The sequence below is a fragment of the Aethalodelphis obliquidens genome, unplaced genomic scaffold (genome assembly GCF_003676395.1).
Source record: "Aethalodelphis obliquidens isolate GAN/ISIS:26980383/991018 unplaced genomic scaffold, ASM367639v1 scaffold8, whole genome shotgun sequence".
Classification (NCBI taxonomy): domain Eukaryota; kingdom Metazoa; phylum Chordata; class Mammalia; order Artiodactyla; family Delphinidae; genus Aethalodelphis; species Aethalodelphis obliquidens.
In genome coordinates, this window is record NW_020837952.1 from 13,014,965 (window position 1) to 13,032,735 (window position 17,771).

General features: G+C 40.4%; 1 protein-coding gene across 1 annotated transcript in view; it reads right to left on the bottom strand.

The window, feature by feature from the left end:
* CUNH12orf56 (chromosome unknown C12orf56 homolog) overlaps positions 1-17,527 on the bottom strand; it is an 82,559-nt gene extending 65,032 nt beyond the window's left edge. Inside the window, 7 exon segments of the mRNA XM_027108211.1 lie at positions 463-629; positions 632-760; positions 763-854; positions 9,062-9,134; positions 14,919-14,982; positions 17,068-17,448; positions 17,450-17,527. Coding sequence (XP_026964012.1) covers positions 463-629; positions 632-760; positions 763-854; positions 9,062-9,134; positions 14,919-14,982; positions 17,068-17,448; positions 17,450-17,527 — 984 coding nt within the window.
* Between the last annotated feature and the right edge of the window lie 244 nt (positions 17,528-17,771).

Here is a 17,771-nt window from a genome sequence, read left to right on the forward strand (position 1 = left end):
TGACTCCCTTGTTTATTACCTGCCTCTATAAAACCTCAGATCCATCTCCTTTTCTTGAAGACATGTCTCATTAATGAGCATTTTCCCTATTGCAATAGCCTGGTAAAATCATATCCTTAATTGTCCAGTGCATTATGTCTTGCACAATATTACTAAATTCGAAGGTTAAACTTCCAAAATGGGGAGGAAGAGCAGGGAAGCCTACCCTAAAAAACAATACTCAAGGGCTTCCCTGGTGGTGCAGTGGTTGAGAGTCCGCCTGCCGATGCAGGGGACGCGGGTTTGTGCCCCGGTCCGGGGAGATCCCACATGCCGCGGAGCGGCTGGGCCCGTGAGCCATGGCCGCTGAGCCTGCGCGTCCGGAGCCTGTGCTCCGCAACGGGAGAGGCCACAGCAGTGAGAGGCCCGCGTACCGCAAAAAAAACCAAAGTCAAGTCAAGGTTAACTTAGGAGGACATTTACTATAACATAATTGTTCCATGAACTTTCTAAGTGCAGAAATATTGATGAAGTTGTGGAAATAATGTACTAATGAAGTTTTGACTCCTTTTTCTCTAGGTTTGGGTTACTCTGTAAAGGGGAGGCCAGGGAGGAATTTCCTAAGTAAAACTCATTTCCGTTCCCACTGACTTGAAAGGGATTTCACTTAGAGAGTCTTTGTGATCTGAAAGTCCCTGGGGTTCTTTTGTGTTTGTGGTGCAAAATGGCACACCGACAGCCTTGCTAGTGGCTGATGTGGGCTGACAGCTCCTCCTGGACAGGCACTTTGGCCATGAAGGGACAGCTTCTTGAGGTCTGAAGGAGGGCCAAGAGTTGAGTCCTTGGATGGTGGTGTGCTGCTCTCTTGGTGGTACCTGTCAGGTAGAATTTAGAGTTAAACATAATATTCAGAATTTAACAGTAAGGAACAAAGAGAAACCAATGGCCCCATTGCAGCAGTTTAAGAGTCTGAAAGTAAAAGTCTTCACATAAAAGAAATGCTTGTAAGAGAAAGGAGTGATTTACTCTCACCTGCTGTTGACCATTGACCTAGAGGAGGTATGGCACAATTCTTCAGTATATACTCCTGCTTTCAGAAATAAAACTCTATGCTATGTCATTTAAAGAAGCATTTTTTATATCTAAAGCCTTATGCCTGTCCTTCACAGAGCCCAACATTCCCAGTGAAAGGACTTTTCATTCTAGTTTTGAAACTTGATTGTTCTTTCATCTTGCATTTCTAATGGATCCTATAAAGAAAAAAGAACTATTCATATGGAGAGATGAAGAGAGATTTTTTTATTTTTATTTATTTTTTGGGGGGGAGAGAGATTTTTTTTAAATGGTGTTTTCTTTGATTCATATTTTGCTAACACTCTCTGATTTTTCCAATAGCATCCCAATAGCATCAGCACTTTTTTCAGAACCAATTCTGGGTCCCATCTTTTACCTTCTCTGTTCTCTCCAGCTCACCATGACTCATTTCTTTTCTCTGCAACACAAGGAAGCAAGTGGTAGAGGCTAAGAAGTTGCAGAGTATGAGATCTAAGTTCTAATCCAGGCTCTGCCACTCAGTGGTTATGTGACTTAGATTGACCTAAGCCTCAATTTCCTAATTTTAAAATAGGAACAATAATAGAACCAATTTCATTGAGTTTGTGTGAGGATTAAGTAAGAAAATACATGCAGTGTTTTTTAACACTGGAAACACTCAGTAGGTGCTAGGGATTAATATTATCCTATATTGCCTTGAATTGCTGGTTTATCATTTTACATTAAGATATCTTATCTTCCTTATGAGACTGGCACCTCCGTGAAAGTGGAAAACCACTTTGCTTTTATTAGTTCTTAACTTTAAACAGGTATAAAATTCATTCATCATCTGTACAATGCTATGAACTGTGCTGAGTTCCAGCCCTCAGCTCCCTCTTCCACTGACCTTACATACGTGTACACGCATGCATGCACACACACACACATACACAAGTGCTCACCTCAGTTCATTTATCCAAGTTCCATCCCCCTTAAACAGCCATCCTTGCCAAACCCTCAGGCTTAAGGATGTGCACACTGGCACTGTGGTCCCAGAGCATGATCAGGAAAGAGAGTGTACGAGCACCCCCTCCTTCCTGCACTCTTCTTGCCCTGGGGAGTGGCACATGACATGGCCAGATTTTAAACACACAACTAAACAAATTAATGTATATGACCCATAATCTCTAAATGCCACTTACTGATTATCTTACCTTGCCCTATTTCTTTATAGGATTCTAGTACTATGTAACAATGATATCGAAGTATCTAAGAATATAAGGTGCTCATATAGGATTTTCAGGTCAATGAACATGTGTAGCCCAGAAATGGATGATACGTACTCCAATCCTCTTGAAAGTGATAGCTTTTCTTTATTCTTGTAGATGATATTTTCTAACATTTTCTCTATGGAAATTAAGAGAGTTAACTAACCAGTGCACAGATTATGTTAGGTAATGTTATGAAATTATGTTACAATGTTCATTTTAGGCACAACATATGTTTCATGTGAAAGGTCAGCAAAATGATTTCAGGTAGTTACAGAAAGGCACACTTGAAGTGACTGTTATTTACTCAGTTGTATGAAAAATTATTTTAAAGAGCTAAAAGAGTTTCTAAAAAGGATTACCTTTTTGACAGCATAAGTTAAAATGTCATGGACATTATAGTTTCACCAGTGAAGCAAACCAACTCATAAAGTTGAACTGTATTTTTCACATGTAATTCAATAATACCCACTTTTAGTAGTCTGATTAAAGAGTAGTTCATTACTAAGCAAGAGTTTTAGAACCTTGAGTTTCAACATGTGTCAACTCAACATTTACACAACTAAGTTGCTAAAAGTCAAGTGTTTTTCTAATGAGCTGATTACGTATCTCTAGAGAGAGCCACCACAAAGGAGAAAGCAATGGGAGAACTGGGAAAGAGAACTCCAGAATCAAAAGTATGCACAAATCGTTTTTCTCCTTTCTCCCTCTGCATCAAACACAGATAAACTCCTTGAGGCTGAAACTGTCAGGTTAAAAGCCAGAGTCCAAAAAGCAGCAGGCAACATTAAACAGCTTCAGAAAAATCTGTTAGATGCAAAGTACAGCTAAGAATGCAAAGTACGTATATACTAGCATATTGACTCTATCAAGAAATGAAGAAAAATGGCAAATAGAATTTACTTAGCTTCTTTCTCATCCTTTTTAAGAGTTTTAAAATGGAATAGAAAAAAATCATTGATTTTTAAAACTCTTAAAAAGGATGAGAAAGAAGTTAAGTAAATATGAAAACGGGGAAAGTAAAACACCTATCAGACCGAAATTGTCAGATTAATGTGCTAAAATATAAGAAACAAGCAGAACAATAAGGAACAATGATTCTTCCATAAAAAGAAACATATAGACCTAGATCTCAAGATGTAGAATTTGAGCTCTCCTGAATAAAAAATTCCCCATGAAGACTCTACTAAAGCAGAATTGGTGAAATATAAGCAATTCTATGTAAAATAATTCAAAGCTAGAAAATAATTCTCAGATATTTAAGTGTAATCAAGAGGCTGGCAGAGACCAGTACCAAACTCTTCATGTGACCCAGAGTCACATAATATTCAAAATGTCCCAGACACAATCCAAAATTACTTGACATTTGAAAAGCCAGGAAAATCTCAATACCTTATGAAGAAAAAGAAAATTAACAGATATCAATCTTGAGATGAAAAAGATGTTGGAATTATCAGACAAAAGCTTTAAGGTAACCATCATAACCATGCTCCAATAAATGAGAGTGAACCCCTTTGAAACAAATGGAAAGACAGAAAGTCTCAGCAGAGAAATAGCAAATATAAAAAGGAACCAAATGGAAATTTTAGGAGGAAAAAATACACTACAATAACTAAAAATTTTTAAATTCTCTGAATGGACTCAGTGAGCAGAGTAGAGATGACAGAGAAAAGAGTCATTGAATTTTGAAGATAGAGGAATAGAAATCATCCAATTTGAACAATCCAGAGAGAATAGAGATTGAAGAAAAAAATGAACACATTCTCAAGGGACTGTGCGACAATATGAAAAAGACCTAATATTCATGTCTTCAGAGTCCCAGAAGGAGAGGAAAAAGAGTGGTACAGAAAAAATATTTGAAGGAATAATGGTTGAAAACTCTCCAAATTAGGCAAAAGACACAAACTTATAGATTCAAGAAACTGAGTGAATCCCAAGTAGGATAAACTCAAAGAATTCCACACCAGACATATCATAATCAAACTGCTGTAAGTGATAAAGGAAATTAAGAGATATTTAGAACTGAATGGCAATATACATCAAATACATGTGACTCAGCTAAAACAGATTTTAGTTTATAGCTGTTGTTGACTCTGGGTCTTATTTAAATTCTATGTAGAATGTTATTATTATTTTTTTAAATCAGGCAATCAACTGCTGTGTGCATTCTGTTCAGGATTTTTACTTCCATTCAGAGGGAGAGGTAGGGCAAAGTGTGCTTACTCCACCTCGACCAGAATTAAAAACTTAATTAATTTTATTACATCAAAATTAAAATTCTACTCAGTAGAAGACACCACATAGAATAAGCTAATAGGTAGTTGACAATATGGGATGAGGTATTTTTAATCTCTAAAACCAATAAGCTGATTCGTATAATGTATATTAGTAGAATGTACAAAGCAATTCTGCTCCTGAGTATATGTCCCAGGAAAGTTTTCAAACAGGATGGAAGAGAGTAAGGGGGAGAAAAATCAATACTGATTCTACCCCAACCCTCAATATTTTTTGTATTTTTATAAATCTGTAACTGATCAATGAATATTTGTTAATAATTATAAACTATGATCTAATAATAATTGCATATAATAATAATTGCAGTGTCAATTTTGAGAAATATCAAGAAATAAGGGCTTATTATAAGAACAGCTACTGGAGGCCTTGAATCCTTCTCTTGAGTTTCTAAACATTCTGAATTCATATACTTACACACAAAGTATATTTACATAAACACAGGACTTGGTCCTCTAATAGAAGTACAGCAACCTACCGCATAAGAAATCCTTAGGAAATTAATACAGATGGTGCCTCGTGCCAAATTATTGCACAATAGCATTTTTATTTTTTACATACCGTAGTATTTATTAGGGAGAAGAGAAAAGAGGAAAGTTATTCTGTTTCAAGGCTTGATCAAGGATTCTGAGGATGCTAAATAGATTATTGCTCAGTGACTGACTTTGCAAAAACGAAAGAGCTAAGTTTAATAGGGACTCACTAAGTGCCACACACAGTTTAAGCACTTTACATGTACAGTTGACCCTTGAACAATGTGGGGTTAGGGGTACTGATCCTCTGCACAGTTGAAAATCAGCATATAACACTTTACAGTTCACCCCTCTGTATCCAAGGTTCCGTTTCCAAGGATTGTGTAGGACTGTCGTATGTATCTATTGAAGAAAGTCTGCATATAAGTGGACCCTCAAAGTCCAAACCTGTGTTGTTCAAGGGTCAACTGTACATGACTTAGCCCTTTACATATCATCCCTGTGGATATGTACCATTGTGAGCCCCATCCTACCCATGAGGAGTGAAGCCTGGGAAGGTTAAATAGTCTAAGGTAGAGTCCAGATTTGAAGTCAGCCAGTGTGGCTACAGAGCCTTTATGTTTTTATCTACTATGCAGAGAAGAACAAAACAGCTCCCTTTTTCTACTTTCTGCCAAGAAGTGCTTCTTCTTAGAGAAGAATATAAGGTTCACCTTCTTTGTTGTTTTTTTTCCCTTCTATTTTGCTAATGATATACAATTAAATGCAATACATTCTCATTTCATAAGGATGCCAAGGTGGTCAGCTCTGATTCTATTAATTAAACATTGGTTTCTCCAAAAGTTCATCCCACTACTTGCCATGCACTATGGTTAGAAAATCTGCTTAATTTTAAGTTTTCATTAGCTAAATATCAGTAGAGGCTATAAATAGATGTAAACTCAGATTGAAATCCACCCTGGTGGGTATGAGCTTAGCAGATCTGGACTGAGGGCTAAGCATTTTCACTCTTTTCCTTTGGATTATTCAAGGTGAATGCAATTAAATTTACATAAATCTTACTCTATGCCAGCACTGTAAAAATGTTCTATTGATCTGTATGTTTTTTTTATACGTGCAAGCAATAGGCAGTCTTTTTCCTCCCAGCTTTAGGGGATTCTTAAGTAAGTCACAATAAACTTTTCCTTAGAGAACATTTTGGTTAGATATCTGCTTGGGTTTTCTCCTGTAAAATGCATGACTACATGGAACTATGCACTAATGAAGAGCTATACTAAAGACAGAGAAACCAAAGTACTGAATCTCATTATCAGAGATCATCACCAGTCTGTTTTCTATCTCTCAGGTGTTAAAAGGCCTGTTGTTCACTATTAGCTTGAAAAGTAATCATATTTATGTAAGTGTGATGTCCCAAGATAACTGCATCCTTCTTATGACCTGCAGCTTCTCATAATTAGGCCTAAAACTTTACACCTCAGAGGTGTCACAAAGCTCTGTACATGATAACATTCTTTAGCCCTCTAATTAGTGTTTATGGTAGCCTGCCTTTTGTTTACACTTTTGACTCAGATGTTTAATTATGAAGACGACAGTACTAGAAAACTATGGGATAGCAGACCTAACTCCACCACCCCCACTTTATTTGGAAATCAGTCCTCCTCTCCACACATGGAGCACGCAGAAGCTGCCATGTTTTTAAACCTCTTGGCTATGGTGGATATTTTTTTAGCAGTCAGTCGTTTATTCAAGTTAGGCATCAGAGACCTTCCCAGGATTTTTTAATTTGGTACGAGAAAGTGTGTGAGTTAGCCTTTGTGTGGTGGTGGGAGAAGTAAAAAGTGAATTTAAGACAGTTGGTGACTTTGCTGTCCCACAGAAGACGTGGCATTCAGTGAGAGAAAATGAAGCTGATCCACACACATCAGAGGAGACAGAGACAAAGTTCTATGGCATTCAAGTCCCAAGTTCCAGCTATGCCTAAGTCCGACTTCATTCTTAGCATTCCTACTTTCCTAAGTTGTGGTTTCTAACTTTTGCTGATTTTGCTCACCACTGTACATCTAAAATTGAAGAGCCCAGCAAATAGAATATGTCAGATTTAACAGGTAAAATAGATAGATCTACATTTGTATCTATATTTATGTCTGTATCTGTACATATCTGCTGAATGAACGTTGAATAACATGAGTTGCCCTCTAATTCCAATATTGCCCTGTAATTCCAATAAATTCCCCTTTTAACCTAAGTTGGACTTCTGCCACTTTTAAAAGAGTTCTGATCTCCACAATAACCTAAAACAGCTACTGCATACATTACTTAGAAATCTCTTTTATTTTTCTAAACTGGAAGAAAACAATGAGGCTATCAGAGTGGTCTAGAAAAATTGGGGCATTATATGCCAAATGTGAAATGAATGTTGAATCTCAGAGCATGTGGATGGCTACCCACTGGCAGTGCCTCTCCCTCAGTACTTCCAGTTACAAGGGCCACGTTGGGAACTTCACTTAGTGCCCTGAGACAAGAAGGCAGAGACCCTCCTCCCGGAAGCTGGTAATTTATGGCGCTCAGGGTAACAATGGAAGTGTATCAACCCCTTAAAACATAGCTTGTTATTACATGGATTTAGAACAAATCATGATCCTCTAAGCCTAATGATACAAGCCAGGCTTCCTAAAACAATTTTTTTTTTTTTTTGGTGACAAAAAAAGTTAATAAAATTTAGTTTAAAAGACCTTTGTATGTCACTGTTCAGTGAGAGAAGGTATGAGAATAAGTACAGTGGGAAAAGGCCCCTCCCCAGTAACCCATTGCACAGCATGGTACACCACAGGTCTTGGGGGTGAATACTCTCCAAGTAGGCGTTCACTTTTTCTTTCCACATTTTGCAATGTTTTCCTGGGGGCTGTTTCCCCCATGTCATGACCTGACTTTCAGGGCCCCAATGCACCTTAATTTTCCCCATGCCTATAATCCCCTGACTCAGAGCTCTTAGAATCCTATGCTCCCTTCCTCCTAATGTCTAGATACTTAAAGTGTGTAATAGAATCATACTTTGAGTTATGCATCTTAGGAAACTCCTTTTTCAATTTATACATGTTCCATTTTTTCCTGCCTCTACCGTAGCTTCTACTGTTCCCTCCAACTGCAATATCTCTATCACCATGTGCACCATTCCTTCACCGACTGTCATCTGGCATCTTGACTTCTCCCCACAACCGAATAAGACCTTTCCCCTCATTAAATCTCTTTGACAATTTGTTCAAACTCAGTCATAACACTTAGCATGCATACTTTGCAGTATCTTTATTTACGCAAATGTCATATGTCCTGGTGAGAATCAGCCTCTCAAGGATAGGAACTATGTCTTACTCATCTTTGTATCTATTACAGGGCCCAGCATACCACTACACAGAACCAGAGTTCAATAAATGATTTGAATTTGATTTTAATCATTTATTTATACTGAGACATCTGTATATTCAATTGAAATGAGAAAAATTATAGTTTATAACTAACTGGATTTGAATTTAGAAGAAAATCTCACAAAATACCTTCTTCATTATTACGTACATGAGATAAACAGAATTCAGCTCAAAGACATTAGTAGAGAAAAAGCATTTTAAAAAGCCAGTTGAGGGCTTCCCTGGTGGCGCAGTGGTTAAGAATCCGCCTGCCAATTCAGGGGACACGAGTTCGAGCCCTGGTCCAGGAAGATCCCACATGCTGTGGAGCAACTAGGCCCACGTGCCACAACTACTGAGCCCACGTGCCACAACTACTGAAGCCCACACTCCTAGAGCCTGTGCTCCGCAACAAGAGAAGCCACCGCAATGAGAAGCCCGTGCACTGCAATGAAGAGTAGTCCCTGCTCGCCGCAACTAAAAGCCACGCACGGCAACAAAGAACCAAAGCAGCCAAAAATAAATAAATAAAATAAATAATGTTTTTTTAAAAAGCCAATTGAAATGTAAAATAAGTTTTGGACAGCAAGTTAAAAACATAAAACAACAATCTCACCTGAAAAGGGATTCATTCAAACTTTTAGGCTTTTTGCCTCTCCAAAAGGCAGGGCCATTATTCTCTTCTTTGACTTAAAAAAAAAAAGTTAGTTGGTCATTAGTTACATGATTTGATTGAGTTTATGAAGAAGATAGAGTTACTGTTCTGAATTGATGACTCTATAAATCCTCACAAAAACTTGCAAATTCAAAATTATAAACTGGGCAAAGAGCCAAAGTTCCTTTTACCACTGCACCACCAGGGAAGCCCCCCAGCCAATATTTTTGAATGGAGAGTGAATGCTGTTAATAACCATAATAAAACCACAATTATCAGGGCAGGACTTGTGGTTCCCTCTGTAGTGGGAGGCCCAAGTTTCGCAGAGATGACTACCAGGAATTTTCCTAAAGCCAAGTGTTCACAATCCTTCCAGTTACCCCCCTGCACTTCTTCACGAGGGTTTTCATTAAAATCTCTGGCTGTTAATAAGGTTATTAAAATCAAACAAGCACTGGGACTTCCCTGGTGGTCCAGTGGTAAAGAATCTGCCTTCCAACGCCGGGGACACGGGTTCGATCCCTGGTCAGGGAACTAAGATCCCACATGCCATGGAGCAACTAAACCCGCACGCCACAACTACTGAGCTGGTGAGCCTCAACTAGAGAGTCCACGTGCTGCAAACTATAGAGCCCACGTGCTCTGGAGCCCGCGCCACAACTAGAGAGAGAAAAACCTGCACGCCACAACTAGAGAGAAGCCCATGCGCTGCAACGAAAAGCCTGCATGCCACAATGAAGACCCAACACAGCCAATAAATAAATAAATAAATAAATAAATAAATAAATAAATAAAATCAAACAAGCACTGACCTGGGCTTCCCTGGTGGCGCAGTGGTTAAGAATCCGCCTGCCAATGCAGGGAACATGGGTTCAAGCCCTGGTCCGGAAAGATCCCACATGCCACAATGTAGCTAAGCCCGTGCACCACAGCTACTGAGCCTGTGCTCTAGAGCCCACAAGCCACAACTACTGAGACTGCATGCTGCAACTACTGAGCCCACATGCCACAACTACTGAAGCCCGCACGCCTAGAGCCCGGGCTCTGCAACAAGAGAAGCCACCGCAGTGAGAAGCCTGTGCATCGCAATGAGGAGTAGCCCCGGCTCACCGCAACTAGAGAAAGCCCGCTCGAAGCAACAAAGACCCAATGCAGCCAAAAATAAATAAAATTAATTAATTTTTTTAAAAATTGAAAAAAAAAAAGAAACAGCCACAATGACTGATAAAGAGTTTACCACTTCTTCCTCCCACAGTTAGATCTTTGAAATGCAACAAGTGAGTCAAAATAGAGGGGAAAAAAGCTCAAGATAAAAAGAAGTATGCATAACATGGTCTCATATAACTCTCACTATCTCTCAAAATGCATGACACAGATAAACAACACAGGGATCATCCCATACCAACACAAAAGAAGCATTAAGAGAGCTGAATCTGAGCAGCAGGAGACCCGTGGGAATTTACTCTTGACTCTGCCACTAACTGGCTATGTTAACTCTGGCCAGTGTGATGAGTTGTCAGTCTCCCAAGTCCCTCAATATTTGGAAATAAGGAAATATGTCCCTTTCTAAGAGGTAAACTGTATGATGGATCTGAGCATCCATTGATTCACTTATTCATTCTTCCAGTTTTACAAGTAGTTATTGACTATCTGCTATGTGTCTGAGAATATAACGCACAGTGATACAGGGATGAAAAGACAAACAAGGTCCTGCTCTCATGGAGCTTACATTTACTATGGGACATAGACAATAATAAATCACTAAACACATTAATCTTATACTACAAATAGTGGTAAGTGTTTTGAAACAAAGAGATGTGCTAAGTGTGTTGGGGGAATGGTACTTTAGATTGGGTGAACACAGAAGGCATCCCTGTGGAGGTGATGCTGAATTCAGAAACATGACTGACAAGAAGGGATCAACCCTCTGAAGATCTGAGGAAACGTGTTCCAGATAGGATGGCAGGTGCAAAGGCCCTGAGGCAGGAAGAAGAGCAGAAAGAGCTCTGGGAAGAGTGGTAGGAGGTAAGTCAGAGATGGAGGGGTCAAACCATGGAGGCTCCTATAGGCAATAAGGAGTTTGCAAGTTCATGCAGACTTTGAAACAGAAGAGTGATATAATTTAATTTATAATTATTATTTAAAAGGATCATCCCAACTGCTATGTGGAGAGGAATCAATTTGGAGGCAATTTCAGTAGTCTAGATAAGGGACTGGACAAGTGGTGCTAGAAAAAGGAATAAGAAAAATGGGAAAGGTCATAGTTAGATATATTTTGGAAGACAAGTGATGGGGTTCAGAACACACTACCCCAAAATATGGTGCCTTGGCATACTGAATACTTTGGGCTGAAGGAATTGAAGAAAACACAGATGCAAGAAAGTCCTTCTGACCTTCCCTAGCCCTCCTCCCCTGAATCAGGTCTTAAGGCCCTCATGAGAGAGGTGCCCTCCCTATACCCAGAGGAAAGGAACATCCTTATCTCCAAGACAGGGATGTTAAGACAAATCCAAACAAGCAGGCCTTTCTAAAATTTCCCCAGTCTATTACCCTTAGCTTTTTTGAACTTTTTTTGAACTATCACATTTTTCTATGACTCTCCATTCTTCATTAAACCTAGTACTAAACACACATAGGTTTAACTGTTTCTTCTTTGAGATTTCATTTCCTTATAAAGGCTCCCATGTCATATAAAATTTTCAGACCTAGCCAGGGTCCCTAAGAGGGCTGAGGAAAACGTTTTCCTCTTCTACACAAGTCAAGATGACATACTGATGTGTAGGATGAGGAGAGTGAAAGATAGAATTAAAGATAATGGAAGATGATGTTACTTCCTAAAATAGGAAAAGCTAAGAGAGGAACACGTTTGGGGCTGGAGATCAGGAATTCTGTTTTTGAACATATTAAACTTGACAAACCCAGTGCACAAATTTTCAAAAAGAATAAATGAGATTTTAAAACACCTAATATATAGGGACTTCCCTGGTGGTCCAGTGGGTAAGACTCCACACTGCCAATGCAGGGGGCCTGGGTTCAATCCCTGGTGGGGCAACTAGATCCCGCATGTATGCTGCAACTAAGAGTCCTCATGCCGCAAATAAGACCTGGCGCAGCCTAAATAAATAAATAAAACACCTAATACATAATCAATGCTCAAAAACCAGTTATTTTTTCCCCAAATTTACTAAATCTCCTAAAGAGATAATATCAATCTTACAGATTCAGGAACCTTAGTTGACTTAATATATGTGAATAAAGGTTATTGATAATAATGAAACATGTATGTAGCTCTTCCCATGTGCCAAGTACTATTTTAAGTGTGTTTCATCTATTAATGAAGTTAATCCTCCCAACAGCTCTATAAGGAAGGTGCTGTTATCTCCATTTCACAGATGAAGAAATGGAGGCACAAAGTAGAGGTTGAATATACTTGACCAAGTCCACACAGGTAGAAAGCAAAAGCTGAACAAAAATATATTACTAAATGCCCCGATGTATATTGCAGATAATAAACTGAGAAACAAAGAGACAGATTATGTTGAATATTTAACAAATATTTATTGGCCATCTCACCTGTATCAGGCAATGTTCTAGGAACCAGATAGAGCAATGAGCAAAACAGACCAAAAGACATGGTCTCAGTCAAGAAAAAGTGATTTGGAGAAGGAACAACTTGGGCTTAGCCTGGAAACTGTGTAGGATTTGAATACGGGAAGGGGAAAGCAGGAATCCGTTAGCAAACTACAGTGGCCCCTTCGGCACAGCCTGTGACCTGTTTCTGTCCGAGCCGAGAATATTTTTTACATTTTTAAAAGGAGAAAGAGAAGGAGGAAGATTATAGATACGACGTCTGAACATCCTTGAAGGAGGAGGAAGCAAACACTGCAAGCAAACAGGCCCGGCTATAAAGGTGCATTTGCTGCCTGTTCAAGAAGCCACATGGACCCCAGGATGGCTGGAGAGGAGATATTCACTGAGGAAAGTGGTGAAAGGACAAGGACAAAGAAAGGCAAGAAGTAGAAACAAGGGATGCTGAAGTTGACAGGTTTTTTTTCTTTGTAGGTGATGGGATGGCATTGAAGGAGAGTGAATCCATAGGAAATCACTGTTCAGGAGAGTTGGTTCTCACACTTGAAAAATGGGTCTAATCTTAGAAGGGCTTAAAGAATAGTATTGTGATGCACATGACAAGGGCAGAACTCTAGAGCTTTCAAAAGCAACTTTGAAAGAAAACATCTGCCTTTCACAAAAGCTCTGCCCGAACAACCTTGGAAACCCTTTCTTTTAGGATATGAACCATAACAAACACCTACTGAGTGGTGATCATTTTGTAATGTATAGAAATATCAAACCACTATGTTGTACGCCGGAAACTAACATAGTGTTATAAGTCAATTATATATCAACTTTTAAAATAATTAATTTTTAAATATAAATGATAAAAAACTTACATAAAATTATTTAGGGCTACCCTGGTGGCGCAGTGGTTGAGAGTCTGCCTGCCGATGCAGGGGACACGGGTTCGTGCCCCGGTCCAGGAAGATCCCACATGCCACGGAGCGGCTAGGCCCGTGAGCCATGGCCGCTGAGCCTGCGCGTCCGGAGCCTGTGCTCCGCAACGGGAGAGGCCACAACAGTGAGAGGCCCGCGTACCGCAAAAAAAAAAAAAAAAAAATTATTTAAATAAAACTGACATTAATTTGTTTTGAAAAAACAAAAACAAATCACCTACTGAGACCTCCAAGTGCATGTGGAACTTGTCTTTGCTAGAACAGAAATCTCACATCTATACTCTGGGTCTAACATTTTGTTGCTGTTCTTTCAATTTTTTTCCTTAGGGAAGAGAACAGAATTTTATCTGTATATTTGCAAATTTTATCCTAAGTGTAACTGGAATATGAGACATGAACTATGTGGAGAAATCTGGCCAAATGTGGAACAAGAAGGGTAGAGGCCCAGAGGCATAAAGGACTGGTTTGCTTAGGGGCTTTATTGACAGGACAGTAAAAACAAAGGCCAAGTGGGAACCTGAGCCAACTGAAAGTTAAATAACAAGAGACAAACTTGCACAGTAAAATGAGAAGACCTTTGAGAATGGAAAAGTATGTCTAAAGAGGTAGCCTTAGAAAGAGGACAGCACCCTAGTAGAAAAGGAGATTAAACAGTTTATCTTTCAAGAAAGGAGGAACCAGTTCTAAAAAACAAAGCTGCCTGGCACTGAGATAATATAATCCAATGTAATAGATAGCAGGACAACTATATATGACATAACATAGAAATCAGCAAAATTCTCTATGTGGTACCAAGGACAGACATAGTGTTATTAATTCGTTATTAATTGACACTAGATAAAGCAATTTGGGGACACCCATTTTTCACACAGCCTATGGAGCTTAGTACAAGCCACTGAAATGTAACAATAACTATAATAAAAACCCAGAAAAAGAGATTAAGGCATTTGTGCTTGGCGTGATTATACTTATTTCTCACTGAAACAATACATTTTAACAATTACCCATTTTAAAACAACATAAGAGAAAAGACTTCTTTATTGAATTCCTATTGCTGTTGTAACACATTACCATAAACTTGTGGTATTAAACAACGCAAACTTATTTTCTTACAGTTCTGGGGTCAGAAATCTGATATGGGTCTCACTGGTCTAAAACCAAGGCATCAGCAAGACTGCATTCTTTCTGGAGGCTCTAGGGAAAAACCTGTTTCTGTGCCTTTTCCAGCTTTTAGAGGCTACCCACATTCCTTGGTTCGTGGCCCCCTTCCAACTTCAAAACCAGTAGTCTTTCTTATGCTGCATCACTCTGCTGCTGACTCTTCTTCTGTCTCCCTTTTCCACTCTTAAGGATTTTGTGATTACATTCGCCCTATGCAGATAATCCAAGATAATCTCCCTCTTTTAAGGTCAGCTGATTAGCTAGCAACCTTAATTCTATCTGCAACTGTAATTCCCCTTTGCCATGTAACGTAAAACAGGTTCTGGAGATATCTTTTGGGAGCCATTATTCTGCCTACCACACCTTTAAACAAAGTTAAACTATATTGTGTAAGATGGACATTAAATCTATCAACAATGCTGAAATCTTAGATTTGTTCGGCACCTTTATAGACATTACACATTCTTCTATATGCCTGAAAGGTAAACTCTGTAAATCGAGTACAGAGTTTACCTTGTAAACTAAATAAATTGGTATGCCTTTTTGTAATATTCTTGGCTTGGGAGGCCTAGGGAGCGTTACTGTACTTTGCAGATTCTGACAGCTTAGAAAGCAATATATATAACAACTACTGAAATATGTAGTATTTCATATAAATAAATAAATTGGTATGCCTTTTTGTAATATTCTTGGCTTGGGAGGCCTAGGGAGCTTTACTGTACTTTTCAGATTCTGACAGCTTAAAAAGAAATACATATAACAACTACTGAAATATGTATACTGTCTCTTTTTGGAGAGAGTAACAATATCCTAAAATCACTATTTTCTGTTAAAAGAATACATGTTTACACTGCAGACACTAGAAGAAGTTGAGTGTTTAATGTTTTCTAAAACATTTGGTCAGAAGTTTAATTTTTTAAAAATTTTAGTTCAAGAGAACGCAAACAGTAGCAGTGAGGAAAAGGCAGTTTTACTTCCAGCTTTGGCTCAAATAAAGCAAAGAAATTAGCATAGTGATATCAGCCCACGGTGATATTTTAAGTAGAAAAAGAAAGCATTTACTTTTTTCATTTATTTATTTATTTTTAATTTATTTATTTTATTCATTCTTTTATTTTTCTCTACATTGGGTCTTCATTGCTGCGTGCAGGCTTTCTCTAGCCGCGGTACAGTGCATGGGCTTCTCATTGCAGTGGCTTGTTGCGGAGCACGGGCTCTAGGCACGCGAGTTTCAGTAGTTGTGGCTCGCAGGTTCTAGAGCGCAGGCTCCGTAGTTGTGGTGCACGGGCTTAGCTGCTCCGCGGCATGTGGGATCTTTCCGGACCAGGGCTCAAACCCATGTCCCCTGCATTAGCAGGCGGATTCTTAACCACTGTGCCACCAGGGAAGCCCTACTTTTTTCATTTAATTTTATTATTTTCTTACAGACATGTTCCAAACAAGCTATGATTTTCTTGGCAAAACAGCTCTATCAGGGCTTCCCTGGTGGCGCAGTGGTTGAGAGTCCGCCTGCCGATGCAGGGGACACGGGTTTGTGCCCCGGTCCGGGAAGATCCCACATGCCCCGGAGCGGCTGGGCCCATGAGCCATGGCCGCCGAGCCTGCGTGTCCGGAGCCTGTGCTCCGCAACGGGAAAGGCCACAGCAGTCAGAGGTCCGCGTACCGCAAAAATAAATAAATAAATAAATAAATAAATAAAAATTAAAAAACAGCTCTATCAAGAGTCTCGCCAACCTCTCTCCCTTGAGGGACACAGAGACTAGGGCAAAGGAAAGAAAAACGAGGCTAGACACCTGTCCCCAATGGAAAAAGGAAGAACACACCTGAAGAGCAGCTCAGACAAAGGGAGCCAAGGGGGAAAAACAGTAATTGGAGAGAGACTGCTTCAAGCTGTTGCTGGTTTATAAGGTAAATCTATTCCTGGACGAAAGGGATACAGTAGCAGCACACTAAAAACTGGGACAGATTGTATCTCCTTCAAGGCTCCGCTATGACACTCCTTCCAGGAAGTTTTCCCAGCATGGCCTGAGCCCAGTTTGGATGAATGATCCGCCTGAGAGTGCCAGGCGTCCCATGCGCATCTCATTAATGCATGCATGCATTCATTAATTCATTTATTCACTTAACTCATATTGAGCACCTAACACGCTCTAAGCCCTAAAAATAAAAAAATAAACAAGGCATAATAGCATTTATCACATGGCATTTATTTGTCCTGGTGTTGGCTTTCTGTCTCTCCCACAGCAGCTTCTGGGATGGCGCCCTATTTCATTTTTGTATCCTCAGTGTCTAGACAGTGCTTGGCAAGGCTAGATGCTTAATGAACTTAGGAATGACCTCAAAGCGTACTTCTGATAGGGGGCTATGTTCTCCAAATCTGTATTTGAGGGGACAGGGGATGACCGGTACACAAGATGAGAACGGTAAAAGCATCTTTATTCGGAGTGCATACAGAACCCCCCCAAGAAGGGGGGTTCTCGCGAGCCCGCCCGCGCGCCTCCCCAGGTCAATGGCCGCGATGTTCCGGAGCGCCACGACTCGCCGGATGGACTGGAGCGGGTTCTCGGTCAGGTAGATGAGCCGGTCACCGAGCAGCACGTACTTTAAGGTGTGTTTCCCCGTGTCGGACACCACGATGCACGGCTCGTAGGCGCGGATGGCGTTGTAGATCTCGGGCCGGCAGACGCCTCCGCAGGAACGCGTCCAGGCGGCTGTTATTACGCGCGGGGAAACCGGCCCGCGCGGGGCTGGCCATGCGGGGCGCCCGCTGCAGGGCCGAGGGCTGAGAGTGGTGGACGCCTCCGCGCAGCCCCGCCTCCGCGCCGCCCGCGGTAGAACCCACGCGCGCCACAAAGCCGTCGCCACCCCCGGGCGCTGGGGGCCGGGCCCCGGGATTCGGAGACCAAATCCTGGGTCCGTCTCCTTGGAGCATCACCACCACCCCTCCCGGCCCTGACCCCGCTCCCCCCAATCCTGGTCTCAACCCCAGACAACAGTGT